At 37.2% G+C, this 21,562-nt stretch overlaps 1 protein-coding gene across 1 annotated transcript in view; it reads right to left on the bottom strand.

Moving 5' to 3' along the window:
• The window catches only part of TTC6 (tetratricopeptide repeat domain 6), a 211,827-nt gene that overhangs the window by 96,835 nt on the left and 93,430 nt on the right, over positions 1 to 21,562 (bottom strand). Inside the window, exons 7-9 of the mRNA XM_069558767.1 lie at positions 20,680 to 20,821; positions 9,139 to 9,243; positions 2,229 to 2,321 (exon numbers count right to left, since the gene is read on the bottom strand). Coding sequence (XP_069414868.1) covers positions 2,229 to 2,321; positions 9,139 to 9,243; positions 20,680 to 20,821 — 340 coding nt within the window. The remainder of the gene's footprint in view (positions 1 to 2,228; positions 2,322 to 9,138; positions 9,244 to 20,679; positions 20,822 to 21,562) is intronic.

Below are 21,562 nucleotides of genomic sequence, written 5' to 3'. Positions count from 1 at the left end.
AACCATCTCATCCTCTGTGATCCTGTTCTCCTCCCACCTTCTATCTTTCCCAGCAACAGGGTCTTTTCAAATGAGTCAGTTCTTCACATCAGGTGGCCAAAGTACTGGAGTTTCAGCTTCAGCATCAGTCTTTCCAATGAATATTCAGGACTGATTTCCTTTCAGATGGACTGGTTGGATCTCCTTTCTTGTCTAAGGGACTCTCAAGAGTCTTCTCCAACACCACAGTTTAAAAACATCAATTCTTCGGCACTCAACTTTCTTTATAGTCCAACTCTCACATCCATACATGACTACTGGAAAAGCCATAGCTCTGACTAGATGGATCTTTGTTGGCAAAGTAATCTCTCTACTTTTTAATACGCTGTCTACATTGGTCATAACTTTTCCTCCAAGGAGCAAGCATCTTTTAATTTCACAGCTGCTGCTGCTAAGTCACTTCAGTTGTGTCTGACTCTGTGTGACCCCATAGATGGCAGCCCACCAGGCTCCCCCGTCCCTGGGGTTCTCCAGGCAAGAACACTGGAGTGGGTTGCCATTTCCTTCTCCAATTTCATGGCTTCATTCACACAAATATTACTCACCATGAGAACTAGCACACTAAAAGAGTTAGGAAGTACTACCACACCAGATAGGGTGGAAAGGACAAAAAACTAACTTGTTTCAGGTATGATGGTGGAAAAAGACATAAAGTAGTAACTATAATTCACAGCAGCTGTAACAATGACTGTAAGGATAGCATGAATCAGATGTAAAGAGAGCACAGGAGAGGCGGAGGTCAATTCAGAATGAGAAGGAACCTGGATTGACCAGCTAGAAGAGGTACCATTAGGGCCAGGCTGTGAAAGGTAGTGACATTTTCACTGTGTGACCGAGAATGGGTTGAGACCATGCCAGGCCAATGGTATAGCCTAAACAAGCACAGAGAAGTGTCAAAGTGCTGGGATGTTAGTCCCCAAGGACTCTGGTGCAAGCAGAGAACACAGTACATGGAGGTTACATGGAAGCAGAGGCACAGTGGGAGGTAAGACAGAAAACATAGCTGAGGCCACGTTATGAGGCTTAGATAAGCACTCTAACTTTGATAGGTGATGTTATTCAGTTTGTTGAGATTGAGTGATGGAATTACACCTGTGTTCTAAGAATATTGCAAGGGGCAACAGGGAGGTTAGATTAGAAACAGCTATTAAAAACAGGAATACCTGGCAGGTTAGGTACAAGTAATGCTACTACAATAGTCCATGGATTCCAAACTAGAAAGTGTCGTTTGTTGGTTCAATTAATTTTTATGTGATGGTCACTGTTCTAGGTGCTGTCGATAAAAAACAAGAATGATATGACCTCCATATCATTCAGACTGATGAGAAATAAAAAGCTCAAACATACATAAGGACAAATATTTAATAAGAAATAGTTATCTATATTAAAATAGCAAAAGTGATCTACATTAAATAGAAACATTACCTCAAAAAAATATATCACCTGACTGTATGGGGAATATAGAAAGGGGCACAGAATCATATTAAACCTAGTGTAATTGACTAGAATAGGGATCTGATTTGTCCCAGGTTAATAAGACTCTCTACTCTGTGGCACTCAGCCTCCTAAGATATCATCAAGGGCAGTAGAGGGCTGGAGGCCTTAAGGAAAGAAAAATAAAACCATTTCCTCTTTGTCCCTCATAAAGTTCAGGATATTTATTAAGCCAGTGATATAAATTGCATACCTATCTTCCCTCAATCGCTATCTCTTTTCTCTTCAACTGTGTTTATTATTTAATTATTTTACTTAGATACACTTTAGTGACTATAAAATCATGGGAACAAATCCAGTCACCACTTAGAGAATTCACTGTTACCCTGTTTCATAGCCATAAACAATCCCCTCCCCTCATTTGGTAGAAAGATTTATAAACATGTTCCTTTGATCATTTAAGACCTGGGCAAGCAGTCACAAATGATGGAAAAAACAGACATTTAGGAATCTCAGTAAAACTCACAGCAGATATCCTACTACTGATTAGTAAATAACATATTCTGAGTATCATAAAGACAGCATATTTGAAAAAGAGGAAATATGTCCTCCACAGACGTTCTGGTGAATGCACTTAGGCATTTCCCAGAATGAGGAAGCATCAAGAAATTACTTCTAAAATCACTAAAAATAATATCTAAACTGTAGGAAGACAAAGACACCAAACCATAATTTAGACTAAAAATTATACTTACCCTGGAACTTCTCCTATGCTGATTTAAAGTAATGATACTTTCCTTGCTTTCAGATGTAAATTTCTCAATTAAAATTCTGCTTGTTTGTGCACTCTGTGATAAAAGAAAGATAACAGTTGTAAACTATATAGTAGAATACTTTTAATTCAGAGCCTATGATTACTGTTGCTACATACTAAAATGTTATTACCAAAAGAGCAATACATAGGAAAGTATAATTCTAGAAAAAAAAAAAACATAGATCAAAGTCCAGCTGGAGCCTTAGTATTTGGCTAAAACCCACAATATGGCTTTGGCACTGGACCTTAGCCAAACTGATACTTCTACATTATTTCTGACATTCTTGGACTCAGGACAATCAATGATCCTGTGACCTCACAGAGTGGTGCTGAATCTCTTCAGTATGTTAACATCAGGATTATGAACAAAACATGCCATTTAGAGTTATTATCAATATGTGACTATTCACTGACAAATACAAGCAAACATTCTAAATATTAACTGGAATGAAAATTTCCTTAAATGCTTTATAGTTTGAATTGTATCCATCAGTTAGATTATATATATATTTATTGCTGCAATGTAAACTGCTACAATAGTTATTATTATTATTAAATGTCCTACTTATCTATCTTGTAACCAGTGATTCGGATATACAGAAACAACTTGAAAACCTAAGTTCCATAGGATTCATGGTGACGTAAATCATGCTGCTGTTTTGTTTGATGAACTTTTTATATCTCAACTAGCATTTTAATAATTTAAAATATTTATTCAGTAGAAAATGAACTTTTTAAAGTATCATGTAATTATTACTGAGAATGAAACAGATACGGAGAAGGCAATGGTTAATTTTAGTTACCATCAATATTGAATTTTTGTTCATCCTCTCTGTGGTATTTTTGGAATGTAGTTATAGCACAATGCAATGTAAGAGAATTACTGGACATTGCAGAAAGATACCTGGTCACTTTCATCATTATTCTTCAAAGATAAATTATGTGACGCACAAGGATTTTGGAATTATTTGGCCATATACTTACACAAAATATTCAAATATGGAGGAATAGCAGCTATTACATTTTAAAAGAATGCTTTTAACAATAACAAAGACAAAAACCTTAACACTTTTTTTTTATATCAAAACAGCAGAACTAACAATCAATGGCTGCTTTGTAAAAAGACAATGTGGTTCATATGTTGGAACCTATACCAGCATGCCTTGAGAGGACAATTACAGTAGTGCTTACATATATATGATATAAAAATTCTTCTCTATTACAGGAATATTGCTAAAATTAGTATGTGTGCAATAAAAGCTGGGATACAGATGGAAATGGAAACAGTTTTGCTACCTTAAAAGTCAATTATGACTTCTACTTCTAGTTATGGCAGGCTAGGTAATTCTAGGAGATCAAATCAGTCGATTCTATAGGAAATCATCCCTGAATATTCATTGGAAGGGCTAATGCTGAAGTTCCAATACTTTGGCTATCTGACATGAAAAGCCAACTCACTGGAAAGACTCTGATGCCGGGAAAGATTGAGGGCAGGAGGAGACGGGTGCAACAGAGGATGGTTGGATAGCATCACTCACTCAATGGACATGAGTTTTAGCAAACTCTGGGAGATAGTGAAGGACAGGGAAGCCTGACACTACAGTCCATGGAGTCACAAAGAGTTGAACACAACTTAGCGATTGAACAATGAACAACAACAAGCAATTCTTCTGAAAACAACTAGAAAGCATGTATTATGACAAAGATAATCTTCAAAGCATCAGAGCTAATAATATGATGAAGAGATACTGGGCAAAAAATATAGGAAAAATCCAAAAACCTGAAAAGGTAAACCCAGTATTCAAAGATGCTTTTGTTCACAAAATGTTTGCCAAAACAGTTGCAAATCTGAGCTGTATATGTGCAACTTTAAGGGGCAAGGGTGACAGACAGGCAAGCCGAGAGTCTCCCTGAAGTATGTATATATATACAATATACAGGTAGCCAAGGCTTTGGGCTCCAAAATCACTGCAGATGGTGACTGCAGCCATTAAATTAAAAGATGCTTACTCTTTGGAAGGAAAGTTATGACCAACCTAGATAGCATATTGAAAAGCAGAGATATTCCTTTGCCAACAAAGGTCCGTCTAGTCAAGGCTATGGTTTTTCCAGAGGTCATGTATGGATGTGAGAGTTGGACTGTGAAGAAAGCTGAGTGCTGAAGAATTGATGCTTTTGAACTGTGGTGTTGGAGAAGACTCTTGAGAGTCCCTTGGACTGCAAGGAGATCCAACCAGTCTCTCCTAAAGGAGATCAGTTCTGGGTGTTCATTGGAAGGACTGATGCTAAAGCTGAAACTCCAGTACTTTGGCCACCTCATGCAAAGAGTTGACTCATTGGAAAAGACTCTGATGCTGGCAGGGACTAGGAGCAGGAGGAGAAAGGGATGACAGAGGATGAGATGGCTGGATGGCATCACCGACTCAATGGACATGAGTTTGAGTGAACTCCGGGAGTTGGTGATGGACAGGGAGGCCTGGCGTGCTGCGATTCATGGGGTCACAAAGAGTCAGACATGACTGAGCGACTGAACTGAACTGAACTGAAGGCTACAAATATATTACAGGGTTATACCCTAAGATTAGGAATGAAGCCTAGGCTCTGTACACAGTTGTTCAAAGAAACTCAAGCCTCAACCTCAATTTTAGGTTGAACAGTACAGATATCAGGTTCTGACAAAAAATTTTCTCTAGAGGAAGAACCGCCATTCTAGGTCTCAAATATTTACTAAAAATAATGTTCTAAATACAATGATAAACATTTAAAGACAAGTATACAAAAATACAAAACACCAGAATGTAAAAGAGAAAACAGATAAATTCTAAAAAGAATATAAAACCAAATTTAAACACGCAGAGAACAAGTTAAACGGTATTATTAGACACAACTGAAGAATTTATGAACCTGAACTATATGACAGATCAGAAGAAACTGTATAGGATCCAGTATCAAGGGGGGAAAAAAGTAGTTAATACATGTTATTAAAGGCCCAGAAAATAAAGGACAGAACAGACAGAGGCAAAATGTGAAGAAACAGTAACTAAAAAATTTCCATAGCTGATGAAAGATATCAAACCACAGATTCAAAGATCCCAATCATTCCAAAATATAATAAATAAGAAGAAATCTGCAACTAGACATACCATACTGAAACTGCATGGAAGAAAAAAGAACAGCTTAAAAGTAAAAGGGAGGAGGCAGAGAATTTATTATCAAAGGGTTCTTTGATTTTTTATCAAAGAACCTTCAAAGGGTTCATATTTAAGAATCAATTCTCAATAGCAATAATGGATACCAGAAAACTTTAAGACATCCTTAGTGTGCTAAAAATAAGTATCTGCAATAATATTATCACAAAGTAAAATATCCCTCAAGCATGAAGTAATATAAAGGCATTTAAAACAAAGAAAAAACAGAATTTTTACTAACTTGTAGACCTCCTACTTCCCTTAAAGCAAATTCTAAAAGATATATTCTAGCAGAAGGCAAAATGATTCCAGACAGAAAGGTCTGAGTTGTTTGAAAAGTAGAAAGGAAAAAAGAGAGAGATAAATTCATGGGTAAAAATCTAAGGAATATTGCATAAAATGATAAGAACAACGTCTTATGAATTTTAAAAGATAAGGACCTAAAAATGTATCAAAGTAAGAGCACATTAAATCAAGAAAGGGTAAATGGAATAACGAGTTTTCAAATAATTGCAGTTTCCTGGAAGAGTATAAAGGTATTGATTAATATTAGATATTGATAAGTTAAACATGTATGTTCTAGGGAGACCACCATAGGAATAAGAAACAATATATATAACTTCCAAAACAGGGATGATAAAATACAATTTATCCAAATAGTTAAAATAAAAATAAAATCAGAATATGTTATACTCAGACCACTGAAATTTTTTTAAAAGGAATAACAAAAAAGGACAAATTTAAGAAAAGAAATAAAAAAGAGAGTATAAAACAAACAAAAGGCAATATCTAGCTTATGAATTTTCGAGCAAAGAAGGGGACTGCAACATTTTGGCAAATTTGCTATGTAACCAGTACTAAATTTGTCATTGTACAATTAAGTTTCACTTTGATCTCTGGGATACTGCTAACTGTTAAGACTTTGTAAATTCTTCATTTTATAATGGAAGTAATCTGTTTTTTAGAACGATTGCGTACATTGCTTAGTTTGTCCAATTTTTTTTTTTTAAAAAGGCAGCATCTATAAAAAACAAAAATCAAATGCCAGGATAAAACAAAAAACACCAATAACCATAATATATGTAAATAGGTAAAATTTGTTTTTAAAAAATGAGGCACACAGATCTTTGTATCTAAATGAATTTCCCATTCAAAGGAACCAACAGTCTTTGAACAAAGGTCTGATTCCAGTTCTAGTGAATGGAAAGTGTCCTGGGCTCTCTTTCTGTACCAGAAAGTCCTGTTGGATCTTTGTCCTTCTGGTCACTGGATCTGAACAATCACCAAGAGCAATTTATTTTTGAACTAGCTTTGTAATGTGTTACTCCATTTTCAACAGTTCTAACCATACTTCTTAAAATTGCTGAAATTTTTAGTTCTGTTTGGACAATTCTGCCTACTCTCAGTTCCCTATATTCATACTTTTATATACACAAAGACAGAAAAACATGTGTCCATGCTTTATAAACACACAGTTTAGATAACACTATACTAATATCACAGATTCTCTATTGTGTCAGTTCAGTTAGAAGCAGATGCTACCAATGGAGGATAAAGAGAGAAGGAGCAGTAGGTAGGGATTGCCTTCAGACCATGATTCAACAACTGTGGAAGGGGAAGAGAGATTTTTATTCTTAAATTGAAGTGTAGATTTACAATGTTGTGTTAGTTTCAAATGTATAGCACAGTGATTCAGATATTGTTGCTTAGTCGCTGTCATGTCTGACCCCATGGACTGTAGCCCACCAGGCTCCTCAGTTCATGGGATTTTCCAGGCAAGGATACTGGAGTGGGTTGCCATTTCTTTCTCCAAGGAATCTTCCCTAGTCAGGGATCGAACACATGTCTCCTGCACTGTCAGGCAGATTCTTTCTTTACCTTTGAGCCACCAGAGAAGCCCATAATCATACATCAAAAACCTTGCTAAAAAAAAATTAAATGGATGATTTTACACTAGTGTGAGTAGAGCAATTCGATGAGTAGAAAATAGAGCATCTGTACTTGAAAATAAATGAAAAAAGATCCCTGAAAGAAATACTAAATTAACTTCTAGAAAATTTATTCTAGGGGAAAAAGAAAATTCCCCAAATATCATTAGAAATGATAAAGAAAATAATCCAACTTTAGAAATGGAGATTAAAATTAAAGAGAGACTGTATACAAACTCTGCAATAAACTTATAAATTTCAACTGAATAGATGGCTTTTTGTAAGCATATATGTTACCAATTGACTTGAGAAAAAATATTAAGCATGAGTAACCCAAGAATTAGAAAACAAAAGGTTCTAATTGCCAAAAGTTATCTTCCCAAATAGCTCAAATGTTCCTAGACAGTGGATTCTTCCACACCTTCAAGATTATTCCTATGTTCTTTCAATTCCAGAATATTAAAAAAATGAAATGCTAACCAACTAACTTTTTAAAGCAAGAATAACCTTGGTAAGACTCCAACAAAAAACTACACTACATATACATTTCACTTAGTATATATTTTAAACAAACAATAAAATATTGCCTAACAGAATTCAATATAATATTTAAAAATAATACATCATAATCAAGTAATGCAAGGAATGTAAAGATGTTTCAACACCAACACTGATGCTGATGACCCCATTTCAAGCAAAGGCATATATGGACAGAATTTCTTCATGTCTGACTTATGCTATTACCCCGGTTGTTCTTTCCCTATGATTAAGTTTTTTGTCTTATTCTTTTCTCATATATGTGTTATCAGTAATCTATCTAGGATCCTATGCAAATAAAATAATTCTAAATACCATTAAAACTTTATGCACAATGATGTTCATCACAGAATTATTTTAAGAGGAAAATATAAGTAGGAAGAAGAAAAGGGGGAAAGGAGAAAAAAAGGAAGAGGAGGAGGAAGAAAAAGAACTTTCAACAATGAAAGAAAGTGGACCAAAAAGTGGACAGTAATTGTCTTGAGGGAGAAAAATAATAGACTATTTTGGTTTTCCTCTCTTGATTTTTCTACTTTGAGACTCCATGGACTGTAGCCCACCAGGCTCCTCTGTCCATAGAATTCTCCAGGCAGGAATACTGGAGTGGGTTGCCATTTGCTTCTCCAGGGGATCTTCCCAACCCAGGGGCTGAACCCGGGTATCCTGCATTGCAGGCAGATTCTTTACCATCTGAGCTCGCAGGGAAGCCCTTTAAAATAAACAGTGTGACATAAAATGTGAAACACCTTAAGGGAAGAAGAAAATGGATTAATAATTGTATTAGGTAGTTTTAAACTTTTTTAAACAATAACTAAAAATTCACTTTTAAAAGCAAATGAGCACATCATAAAGATCTTCTAAACAGCCCAAGATGCTTTATACCTGGTCAGTCAAATAATTCTTTCAGAATGAAAAGACTAGCTAAAGTAATATGGATAAGTCCAACCATTTTCTTAGAAATATACCTATAAGTGTACACATAGTTATAAGCTTATAAGTATATGTATATACATGTACACACATATAATATATATAATAATTATTTACTATATGCATACTTTCTATAGTGCCATCCAATCATTCAGTTATTGAAGTCTTTACTGACAATTTGCATAATAACTTCCAGTAAAATTTAATATAATTAATTATACAGTTTAATTAGTAAACAACAATACAGAAAACTCATTCTGCATTTTACCTCATATTCTGGATAGACGGTTTCCTTCATGACAGATACTGGAACAGAGAATTTGGGTGAAGTTAGATTCCAAAACAACTTTGTAACTCCTGGATAAGCAGACACCTTTGAAAATAACATAAAAGGCTATTAGAAACTAATAAATAGCCCCTAGGATAAACACTCAAGCTTCTATCAAAATTAGTTCTAGTTCCTGAGAAAATGAAGTGATTGGTTCCACAGCCTCTGAAAATCTGGGAAAGACAATTGATCATACTTATAAGATTAGCAAAAATAAAAAGTCAGCAGTTTCAAGTGATGCCAAGGATGTGGGAAGAGGAAAACTGGTCATTTCTAGTAAAACAGAAAATGTACATGCCACATGACCCAACAAGTTCACTTTGGGCTTCCCTAGTGGCTCAGAGGTTAAAGCGTCTGCCTGCAATGCGGGAGACCTGGGTTTGATCCCTGGATCGGGAAGTCTAGCTATATAGTCTAAGGAAATTCTTTCACATATGCATCAGGAGATATGTACAAGGATGTTGATACAGCATATGAAATAGCAAAATCATAGCCCAATCTAAATGTCAATTAATAAGTAGATGAATAAAATATAGTACATTCATTTAACTAAACACTGTAAAGACATTCCAGCGCAAACATTATCAACCATAGATGGATCTTAGTAGCATACTGTTTAACAGTAAAATAAGCATGATTTAGAAAGATACCTACAAAGTCACATCATTTATATAAATGTTCTTAGAACACAAAGAACTACAGGATTTATTGTTTAGGGTCACAAGTACACCTAATAAAGTGAAAAATCATGGAGTGGGGAAAAAAGAAACACAGTTGTAACAGTAACCATCCTTGGGTAAAAAGGAAGAGAAATGGAATTAAGAAATACAAGAGGACTTAATCTGTTCTTTAAATGTCTTTTTAAAAAAACTGAAACAAGTATGACAAAATGTTAATTACAAATACACATGTAGTCATGTGTTCATTAGTTTGGTTTCTGTATTTAACTTTTTCCAAATAAAAGCTGAAATTTTAAAAAAAATTATTTGGGAGGTCAAGAGGAATCCCAGAATGAAATGTGGAATATAACAAAACAATCTATTTTAAATATATGAAACAATCTCAATAAAAGGGGAAAGAAAAAATTGCTGACCTTAGTAACTTTGGAAATGAGTTAAGTATATGACACTAAAGGCAAAAGAAACTGTACGTAGTACTACACTTTAGTTGATAAGGTTATTTTCCACAAGAATATGGGTAGATGATTCTGATATTTCTATACTGGAATTGAATAACTAGGTAAACAGATGGAGTGTGGGGGCAACCAGGTTTGTCACTAACTATTGGGAGTTTAAAGATTAAGCAGGGGAGGAGGTTAGAATGATCCATGTGGTTGTGAACTAGAGGTGGAGACATAAGTATGAACTCATGAATAGCTTACATTAGACAAAGATGGTTACATATAGAAATATCACATTATATGCATTCATTAAATTTATTATGTATATTAAAATATGTGTATTTATAGGAAGGAGTTAGAATACAGACATGTATTTGTGTGAGCTGAGAAGGCCTAGAAGCAACAGAGACTTGGTGGCAATAAACACATCCAAAGGCCAGATCTTAGTTTCTAATTACCTTCTCCAATTAAGGGAACTGAGACTTCCTGTAGAAATGGCTGATTTTGTGGCCTAGCACAGGAAATAAGCAAGATGAGCCTGGAACATCAGTACTGCCAGTAATTAAATGTTAAAAAAAATTCCACAGTGATAGGGTCTGTCAAAGGGACATAGGAGACAACTGAAGGAGCTCTCAATGACCAAAGCTCAGTCTTAGCAAAATAATAATAAATAGTATTAGAGTATAACTCGGGCTTCCCAGGTGGCTCAGCAGTAAAGAATTTGCCTGCAACGGAGGAGACACTGGTTCAGTCCTTGAGTGGAGAAGATCCCCTGCAGAATGGCATGGTAACCCAACTCCACCATTCTTTCCTGGTGAATCCCGTGAACAGAGGAGTCTCGTGGGCTACAATCCATAGGGTTGCAAAGGGTCAGACATGACCGAAGTGACTGACCACAACTCAAAGTGTAAACATCTATGAGTCTTACTGATATAAGCAAGTGATTGAATAAATAAAGGGAAGAAGAGACATCCTGCCTGGGTGAATTCAAATTAGTTTTTATAGATAATCTGCCCTCAAGGAGATGAAGCATGGCTCTTTGTTTCTTAAGTGTGGGCTATATATAGCAACTTCTTTCCAGACTACAGTGTGGAAAGGGAGCAAAAAAGAAAAACTTCACAGTGAAATCTGGCAGACACTGCCTCAGCCGGACAATTAAGGTCAACATCAACAATGGTAAGTCACATTGGTAATATGTACCCTGGATATGATATGATGAAAATGGCACCTTACCTCAGTGGTCTTCCTCCCCAAATCACATCACACACAACCAAATCAAAAAGAACATCATGTGAGACTTTGCTAGTGGTCCAGTGGTGAAGAATCACCTTACAATGCAGGGGATGCTGGCTGAGGAACTATGATCCTAACATGCCACAGAGCAACTAAGTCTGTACGATATCACTAAGCCCAGAGGCAGCCAAATAAAAAATAGATATTTGGGGAATAGTCTACAAAATACCTGATAGTACTCCCCCAAACTGTCAAGGTCATCAAAACAAGGAAGTCCCAGAAACTATCACCGCTGAGAGAAGCCTAAGGAGACATGGCAACTACATGTAATGTGGTATCCACTTCTATCCTGGAACAGAAAAAGGACATTACCTTGATGCTGGGAGGGATGGGGGGCAGGAGGAGAAGGGGATGACAGAGGATGAGATGGCTGGATGGTATCACTGACTCAATGGACCAAGTCTGAGTGAGCTCCGGGAGTTGGTGATGGACAGGGAGGCCTGGCGTGCTGCGATTCATGGGGTTGCAAAAGGTCGGACATGACTGAGCGACTGAACTGAACTGACTGAAGGAAATCCAAATGAAGCATGGATCTTAATTAATCATAAAGTATAAATATTGGTTCATTGGTTTGAACAAATGTATCATACAGCTGTCAGATGTACTGGTAGTTTTCTAGGGCTACTGTAGCAAATTACCATTGGATGGCTTAAAACAACAGAAATTAATTATCTGAGTTCTGGAAACAAGAAGCCCAAAATCAAAATGTTGGGAGGGCTATGCTGCCTCTGAATGCTATAGAGAATTCTGCCTTGCCCCTTCCTAGCTTCTAGTGCCAGCCACCCCTGGCATTCCTTGGCTTGCAGCGGCATTGCTCCAATTTGCTTCTATCAGCTCATGGCATTCTTCCCTGTGTGTCTATATGTTCACAGGGTTTTCACCTCTTATAAGGACAGTCATACTGAATTTAGATACGTAGAGCTTACCCCAAATCCAAGATGATATCATTCCAAGATTCTTAATTACATCTGCAAAGACTCTATTTCCAAATAAGGTCACATTCACAGATATCGTGGGTTAGGATCTGGATATATCTTTTGGGTGTGGAGAGGGAAATGGCAACCCACTCCAGTATTCTTGCCTGGAGAATTCCATGGACAGAGAAGCCTGGTGGGCTATGGTCTATGGTGTCACAGAGTGTCAGACACAACTGAGCAACTGAACACGTTTCTTTTGGGGACCACTATTTACCCATCATTATTGTATTAATATAATAATAGGGGGAACAGAGTGGGAAATCTCCATACTGTCTTTGTAATTTTTCTGGAAGTCTAAAACTATTCTAAAAAATAGAGTCTACTATCAATAAAATAATAATAATAAACAATAAAAGAAAAAATTTTTAATAGTTGGAAGTGAAAAAATTAATCAGGCATTCATGACAAATTTGAAGAATTGTGAGTTTTTTAAATTATAGCTGTTTGAGTCCATGATATTCCTGGTAATTATGTTTGCCTTAACTTTTACTAACTCTGAGTAATACTTAATTGGACCAAACATTTTCCCCAGTGAGATTTGTAGCTTCCCTGGTAGCTCAGGTGATAAAGAATTTGCCTGCAATATAGGAGACCACAGTTCAATCCCTGGGTCAGGAAAATCCCCTGGAGAAGGGAATGGTTACCCATTCCAGTATTCTTGCCTGGAGAATTCCACGGACAGAGGAGACTGGCAAGCTAGTCCGTGGAGTCACAAAGACTCCGTGGTGGAGTCTGTGGAGTCACAAAGAATTGGACACAACTGAGCGACTAAACACACACACACACCCATGAAATCTTAACAGAATTCCCCGGTGGCTAAGCAGAAGACTCTGCCTGCAATGCAGAAGACCCGGATTCGATCCCTGGGTCCGGAAGATCCCCTGGAGGAGGACGTGGCAACCCACTCTAGTACTCTTGCCTAGAGAACCCCATGGACAGAGAAGCTTGCTAGGCTGCAGTCCACAGGGTTGCACAGAGTCAGACACGTCTGAAGCGACTAAGCAGCAGCAGCATGAAAACTTCACAGCCACCATCTCCTGGAGCATGGCTGTTTTACAGACTTTTAGAGTAATATCCAAAGACCCAAACACAGTAAATAAAGATTCACAATTATAAGCTGACACTGAGTCTTCACCACTTTTATTTCTCAACTAGATCACATTTCTTCTCTACCAACAGAGTATTTATTTAGAGAAAGGTAGATTTTTTTTTCAGATGCTATGTTCATTTGTCTACCATAGAAATTCAAAATTGTTTCCATCTCACTCATCCTCTGTTTTGGTGGACACACTGCATCCCTTTATGCTGTATAGACCTAGAGCCAGGAATTCCTTGGTAAAAGATGAAAAAATTCTTCCAAAATCAGTTGAAAATTCTTCTTCCAAAGATCACCTAGAAATTAAGATTTCAGATATTCAAATGATATATCACATACAATGTGGTAAACCTTTCCTTGTAGTAGATAGACTTTCAGCAGCTTGAGCATCTAGAATAAAAGTATTCCCCTAGAAGAAAGTAACATACAAGCCTCTAAATGGGAAGGAAGAAAAATCTATCACTAAACAGCACTATTTTGTTCTCAAGGAAAAGCACCCATGCACTCTCAGGAGAGATTTGTCAAATTAAACTAGCAAAGAAACACTCATCATGGTATACTGGTTTCCCCAACAATCTAAGAACTTTCTAAGAGAAAATCAGGAAAACAGAAGCAGCTAGATTGGTGGCTGTTAGAACTTGATTGCACAGCAAATTGAATTACTAACTATAATTTAGTAATTATAGAGCTGGGCTTCCCTGGTAGCTCAGACGGTAAATAATCTGCCTACAGTTTAGGAGGCCCAGGTTCAGTCCCTGGGTTGGGAAGATCTCCTGGAGACAGGAATGGCAACCCACTTCAATATGCTAGCCTGGAGAAGTCCATGGACAAAGGAGCCCAGTGGGCTACAGTCCATGGGGTCGCAAAGAGTCAGACACGACTTAGTGACTAACATACATACACACACACAACTATAAGGCAAGCTAGGTTAATTAGTTTAACAACACCTGCACAGCCCCTAAGGTTACTATATATATTACAACCCAATGTAATAACCACATTCATACTAAAGACCCAATGGTTTCATATTTCAAATGCAACAAACATTTTTAGCTGTACAAATGATCGCTTAATACACATTCTAACTAAGTTTAATTTTTTTAGCACTGGTCCAACAACCATAATTTTTATTAAATTTTTAAGCTAATTATAAATTCACATGCAGTTTTAAGAAATAATACAGAGACTATCTTTTACCCAGTTTACCTCAAACATAATATCTTGCAAAACTGTGGTACAGAATCACAAACAAAATATTGACATTGATATAGTTAAGGTATAGAACATTTTCATCACCATAAGTGATCCCATGTTGTCTTTTATAAACACATTCCACTCATTCCCACCCCCTCATCCTGAAACCCTGGAAAACCCGAATCTGTTCTGCATTTCTGTAGTTTTGTCATTTCCTGAACATTATATAAGAATATCATCCAGTGTGTAATGTTTTAGAATTGGTTTTTTCCAGCATAATTCTCTGAAGATTTATCCTTATAGTTTATGTATTTATTCTGCAACATGCTTAATAGTATTATAGTTGCATATTTACTTTGATTTTTTAACTGTCAAACTATTCCAGGGGTCTGAGAAGGGAGTTTTGTAGGCCTTTACTTTCCTTAACGTTATAGAGCTATTCAAATTATCTATTAATATTTCATACTGAGTGAATTGTGGTAGTTTGTGTTTTTTGAGGCACTGCTCTATTTTGTCTAAGTTGTCAAAATTATGTGTATAGAGTTGTTTATACTGTTCATGGGGTTCTTGAGGCAAGAATACTGGAATTGCTTATATAAATTGCTTATATTAACAACTGGAGTTGCTTATTGTACTGCCTTACTAGTCTTTTGATGTCTGTAGGGTCTGCAATGATATCTTTCATTTCTAATATTAGTAATTTGTGTCTTTTCTGTTTCATGTCAGCTTTGTAGAGATCCATTTGTTGTAAGAACTATTCTGTCTCAGTGATTTTTCTCTATTGTTTTCATGTTTCCAACTTCAGTGGTTTCTGCTCTTCCTTATTCTTTTCCACTGCTTGCTTTTGGTATATTTGCCTCTTATTTTTCTAGGTTCTTGAAGGGGGAGCTTAAACTATTGATTTGAGACTTCTCTTTTTTAATTGTAAGCATTTTGTGTTATAATTTTCCATGTCGGCATTATCTCTGTTAAACAAATTATGATGTTACATTTTCATTTTAATTCAGTTTAATTGGTTTTCAAAGTACTTTTTAAATCCCTTGAGATGCCCTCTTTAACCCATGAATTAATTATACCTGTACTTTGGCCACCTCACTCGAACAGTTGACTCATTGGAAAGGACTCTGATGCTGGGAGGGATTGGGGGCAGTAGGAGAAAGGGACGACCGAGGATGAGATGGCTGGATGGCATCACGGACTCGATGGACGTGAGTCTGAGTGAATTCTGGGAGATGGTGATGAACAGGGAGGCCTGGCGTGCTGCGATTCATGGGGTTGCAAACAGTCGGACACAACTGAGCGACTGAACTGAACTGAACTGAATTATACCTGTACTGTTTAGAATCCAACAGCTTGGAGATTTTTCTGTTATCTATGTTATTGACATCTAGTTTGATTTCATTACGGATTTATCTTGGTGTATCTTCTGCAGGAACTCAAAAAGAATAAGTATTCTGCTCTGATTTGGTGTAGTGGTCTGTACATTTCAATTAGATCCTGTTAGTTGATAGAGTCATTGATTTTCCTGTATCCCTGCTGATCTTCTAGTGTTCCACCAACTATTTAGAGAGGAGCATTGAAGTTTCCAATTGTAACTGTGAAATTGCCTATTTCTCCTTTCAGTTCACCAGCTTTTGCTTCACGTTTTATAATTCTGCTGTTTTGTGCACACGCTTTTTAAGACTACTATGTCTTCCTGGCAGGTTGACATTTTTGTCATAACGTAATCCCCTTCTCTGTCTCTAGCAACTGTCTTTGCTGAGAGGTCTACTTTATCTGATATTAACTTAGTCACTCCTACTTCTCTTTGATTAATGTTGGTATGACTTATCTGTTTTATTCTTTTACTTACAGCCTCTCTAAATCATTATATATGAAGCCAGTTACTTGCAGATAGTAAATAGTTGGGTCATTTGGGGGGGGGGGTCATTTCTTTTAATCCACTCTGCATTCCCTGTCATTTAATTGGTATATTTAGACCAATAATGTATTTAAGTTAGGGATTTCATCTGTCATTTCATTTTTTGTTTTCTGCTTGTTCTCTCTGGTTTCTCTAGTTTCTCTATTTTCTTTCCCCTGCTTTCCTTTTACATGGACATATTTTAGAATTCCACTTTTATTTATCTGTGGTGTTTATGAATATGCCTCTTAAAGATTTTTAGACTTGCTCTAGGTGTTACGTTATATAAACATAACTTATCAAAGACTTACCATAGACTTATCAAAGTCTACTGATGTCTGCACTCTACCAGTTCAAGGGTGTGTAAACCTACCTTCTTTTATGTCTCCTTTCTCTATTTATAATACAGTTGTCTTAAACATTTCCTCTGTATACATTTAATGGTATGGTAATTTTTGCTTCAACCGACAGACATAATTTAGAAAACTCAAAACGAGGAGGAAAATTCTTTATTGCATTTACTCACATTTTTGCTTTACTTGTTTTTGTTCCTTCTAGATAGTCCAAGATTTCACCTTTCATCATTTAAGAACATGCTCCAGACTTTCTTTCAGGGTAAGTCTGTTGGGTGACAAAGTCTCTTACTTTCCTGTCATCTGGAAATGTCTGGATTCCCCTTCATTCCTGAAGGGTATCTTCTCTGGATATATAGGACTCAGGGCACACCATTCTTTCCTTTCAGCATTTGAAAAATGTTCTGCCATTTATTTCTGGCCTCCATGGTTTCTGATGAGAAATCCATTATCACTCAACTGTTTTTCTCCTGTAGGTAACATATGGTTTCTCTCTTGCTGCTTTCAAGATTCTTTTCTTTGTCATTAGTTTTCAAAAGTTTGACTATTAAGTGACTTGGTGGACTTTTCCCGCTTGCTCAGCTTCCTGAATATGCGGGTTTAAGTCTCACTAAAATGGGGAAGTTTCCAGTCATTATTTCTTCCTAAACATTTTCAGTCACCCCTCTTCTTTTTCTTCTCCTTCCAGGACTGTGATAACACAATGTCAGATCTTTTACTTTAGTCCCACAATTAACAGACTCCTGAAGATCTGTTAATTTTTTTTTTCTTTAGTCTATTTCTCTTGGTTGCTCAGACTGGATAAATTCTACTATTATTTTATCTTCAACTTCACCTCCTATCTCCTCCATTCTACTTTTGAGCCCATCTGCCAAGCATTTTACTTTGATTATTATATTTTTTCAATTCTAAAATGTCTTTGGTTTCTTTACTAAGTATCTTCAATGATTTTTACTAAGATCTTCTATTTCCTTTCTAAATCTTCCTATTTTTAAAAAAAATTTTCCAAGTGTGTTCATAATTATCACTGAAGCATATTTAGGATGATGGCTTTAAAATCATTGTCAGACAATTCTAACATTTCTGTCATCTAAATGATAGCATCTATTGATTACCTTCTTATATTCAGTTTGAGACTTTCCTAGTTCTTGGGATGGATTAGTAATTTTTGATTGAAATTCAGATACTTTGCTATGAGATTCTGGATCTTATTTAAACCTTCTGTTCCAGCTGACAGTCTGCTGGGCCTCCTCTGATACCACCACAGTGGGGAGGGAGAGAAGTGGCTCATTACTACTAGGTGGGGATGCAAGTCCAGGATCCCTGTGTGGCGTCAACTGACACCATAGAAGGGAAACCTCATGACCACTCTACCAAAACGAAAGTCCCAGCCCCACACGGCCTTCTTCAACACCACCCTGTCGGAGGTGTGACAGTGCCTTCTCGTACTCTGTGGCACAGTGGCAAAGAATCTGTCTGCCAATGCAGGAGATGCAAGAGATGCTGGTTCAGTCTTTGGGTTGGGACGATCTCCTAGAGAAGGGAATGGCAACCCACTCCAGTATTCTTGCCTGGAGAATCCCAAGGACAGAGGAGACTGGCAGGCTACAGTCCCTGGAGTCCCAAAGAGTCAGACACAACTAACTGAGCACACACATTATATACTTTGGCAAGAGCAAGTCTAGTTTTCCTACAAGGCCTTTGCTGGTAGAAGTGAGGCAAGGACCAGGGCCACCATTTTTTCTGTGATGTTTGGCTAGGGTTAGTTCAGTTCAGTCACTCAGTCGTGTCTGACTCTTTGCAACCCCATGAATCACAGCACGCCGGGCCTCCCTGTCCATCACCAACTCCCGGAGTTCACTCAGACTCATGTCTATTGAATCAGTGATGCCATCCAGCCATCTCATCCTCTGTCGTCCCCTTCTCCTCCTGCCCCCAATCCCTCCCAGCATCAGAGTCTTTTCCAATGAGTCAACTCTTCACATGAGGTGGCCAAAGTACCAGAGTTTCAGCTTTACCATCATTCCTTCCAAAGAAATCCCAGGGTTGATCTCCTTCAGAATGGACTGGTTGGATCTCCTTGCAGTCCGAGGGACTCTCAAGAGTCTTCTCCAACACCACAGTTCAAAAGCATCAATTCTTCGGCGCTCAGCTTTCTTCACAGTCTGACTCTCACATCCATACATGACCACAGGAAAAACCATAGCCTTGACAAGATGGACCTTAGTCGGCAAAGTAATGTCTCTGCTTTTGAATATGCTATCTAGGTTGGTCATAACTTTTCTTCCAAGGAGTAAGCGTCTTTTAATTTCATGGCTGCAATCACCATCTGTAGGGATTTTGGAGCCCAGAAAAATAAAGTCTGACATTGTTTCCACTGTTTCCCCATCTATTTCCCATGAAGTGATGGGACCGGATGCCATGGGTAGCTGTTGTTTAAAAATTTTGGCTAGGGTAGCTGTTGTTTAAAAGTTTTGTCATGCTAGGCTGCCCCTTTCCTGGTTCTTTGGCTAAAAAGAATAGGCTTTGTTTGGACTTCTTTGTGTCTTTACCTAATTTTCTTTCCAGGTTACCAGGTTTTTTTAACTTGAAATTATAAAAAGGATTTATCAAAGGATATACGAGGCGAAAAAGGAAACTCAAGAAACTAGCTTGCCACAGTGTCGTTTCTTGGATCCCAAAGTTCCTAGTTAGAGTCTCAGTCTCTCCGCCTTTCAGATCTATCCTGTTTGTAACACCGAGTTTTTACTTGCACTTCGCAGGAAGAATAGGAAAAAGAACTTCCACTGCATCATTCACAGAAGTGGAAGTCTCACAGCTAAGCTTCAAGAAACTACCTCTTGTGTGTGTGTTAAGTCGCTTCAGTCATGTACGACTCTTTGCGACCCCATGGACTGTAGTCTACCAGGCTCCTCCGTCCTTCGGGTTCCCCAGGCAAGAATACTGGAATGGGCTGCCATTTCCTCCTCCAGAGGATCTTCCCAACCTAGAGCTCAAACCCACGTCTCTTATGTCTCCTGCATTGGCAGGCAGGTTCTTTACCAACTGTGCCACCTAGGAAGCACGTTATCAAACAAGAATATCCATAATTACATTTAAAGGCTATTAAAATAATCTCTCCTTTTTCAACTACATATCTACATGAAGCCAGAATTTTTCTCATATAGTTCAGTCAAAACAACTTATCACAAAATTGAATGCAGAAGCAAGCATAAGAATCCAGCTGTTATCTATTAAGCCAAGCATTAGAGATTTGCAAAAAATACAACTCCAGTTTTACACTACTTCTTTGTTTTAAAAAATATAACTATTTTTCATATAGCATGTTAACATATATTATTTTAGTACTGTTATTTTGCATTTAGAAAATAAACACTTAGGCATTTTCCCAGTTTTAACTTCCAACATTGAAAATGTCAATAGAGACAAGCCACATAAATAATTATTAAAGTCCTCAATAATTTTTAAGAACATAAAAAAGGGTCCTGAAACCAAAAAGTTTGAGAGTCTATGAGATAGAGAAAACTAATATTAAAGGAAGCTCTTACTTCCTCTCCAAAGAGTTGTAACTGTGGTTTGTGAGCACTCTGGCCAGTTCCTGGTATCAGTTCAGGCAGTATCCCTGGTCTTGATGGAACGACAGCAGCATATTCTTGACTGACATCCATAACAGGAGCTCCGTGCAGTATTCTACAGTGTGAAAAAAAAAATTTTTAAGTCATTGAGAAAGCAACGGGTATTTACTCTCATTTTATATCTCTATGAAATAAACACATTGACATTTGATATCTACACTAAATGAGACTTCACTGGTGGCTCAGCTGGTAAAGAATCAACCTGCCAATGCAGAAGACACAAGAGATGCAGGTTCAATTCCTGGGTCAGGAAGCTCCCCTGGAGAAGGGAATGGCTACTCACTCCAGAATTTTTGCCTGGAGAAATCCATGGACAGAGGAGCCTGGCAGGCTACAGTCCACGGGGTCACAGTCAGTCGGACACAACTGAGAGCACATGCATGCATGCATTTTGCTAAATAGATATTATGCAGAAGTCAGATAACTCAAAATGGGGAATAACTCAAAAAATAATTTATGTTTGCTTCTGAATGTACTTTAGTAGTAACCTTTTGGTGGCTTTGTTTTATAATATAATAGTAATAAATTCACTCTACGCAAGTCTCATTACAACAGAGGTAAAAAGTTCTCTACCTTCCAATTCCTAACCTGCTCCCCACTCCAAGCTCATGGGAAATGGTTTCATTTCTTAGCCCAAGGCAAAGCATCACCCTAAGCAGAACTGCCTGCTCACATTAAGGTTTTTCTTTCTTGATTCATATCTTGCCAGGATGAACAAAAAACCGTTATGGCATTAGGTCTTTACTTCTGGGCTACCAACAATATACAGGGCTTCCTTAGTGGCTCAGAATATCTT

The sequence above is a fragment of the Ovis canadensis genome, chromosome 18 (assembly GCF_042477335.2).
Source record: "Ovis canadensis isolate MfBH-ARS-UI-01 breed Bighorn chromosome 18, ARS-UI_OviCan_v2, whole genome shotgun sequence".
NCBI classification, from domain to species: domain Eukaryota; kingdom Metazoa; phylum Chordata; class Mammalia; order Artiodactyla; family Bovidae; genus Ovis; species Ovis canadensis.
This window is presented reverse-complemented; position numbering and strand designations above follow the sequence as displayed.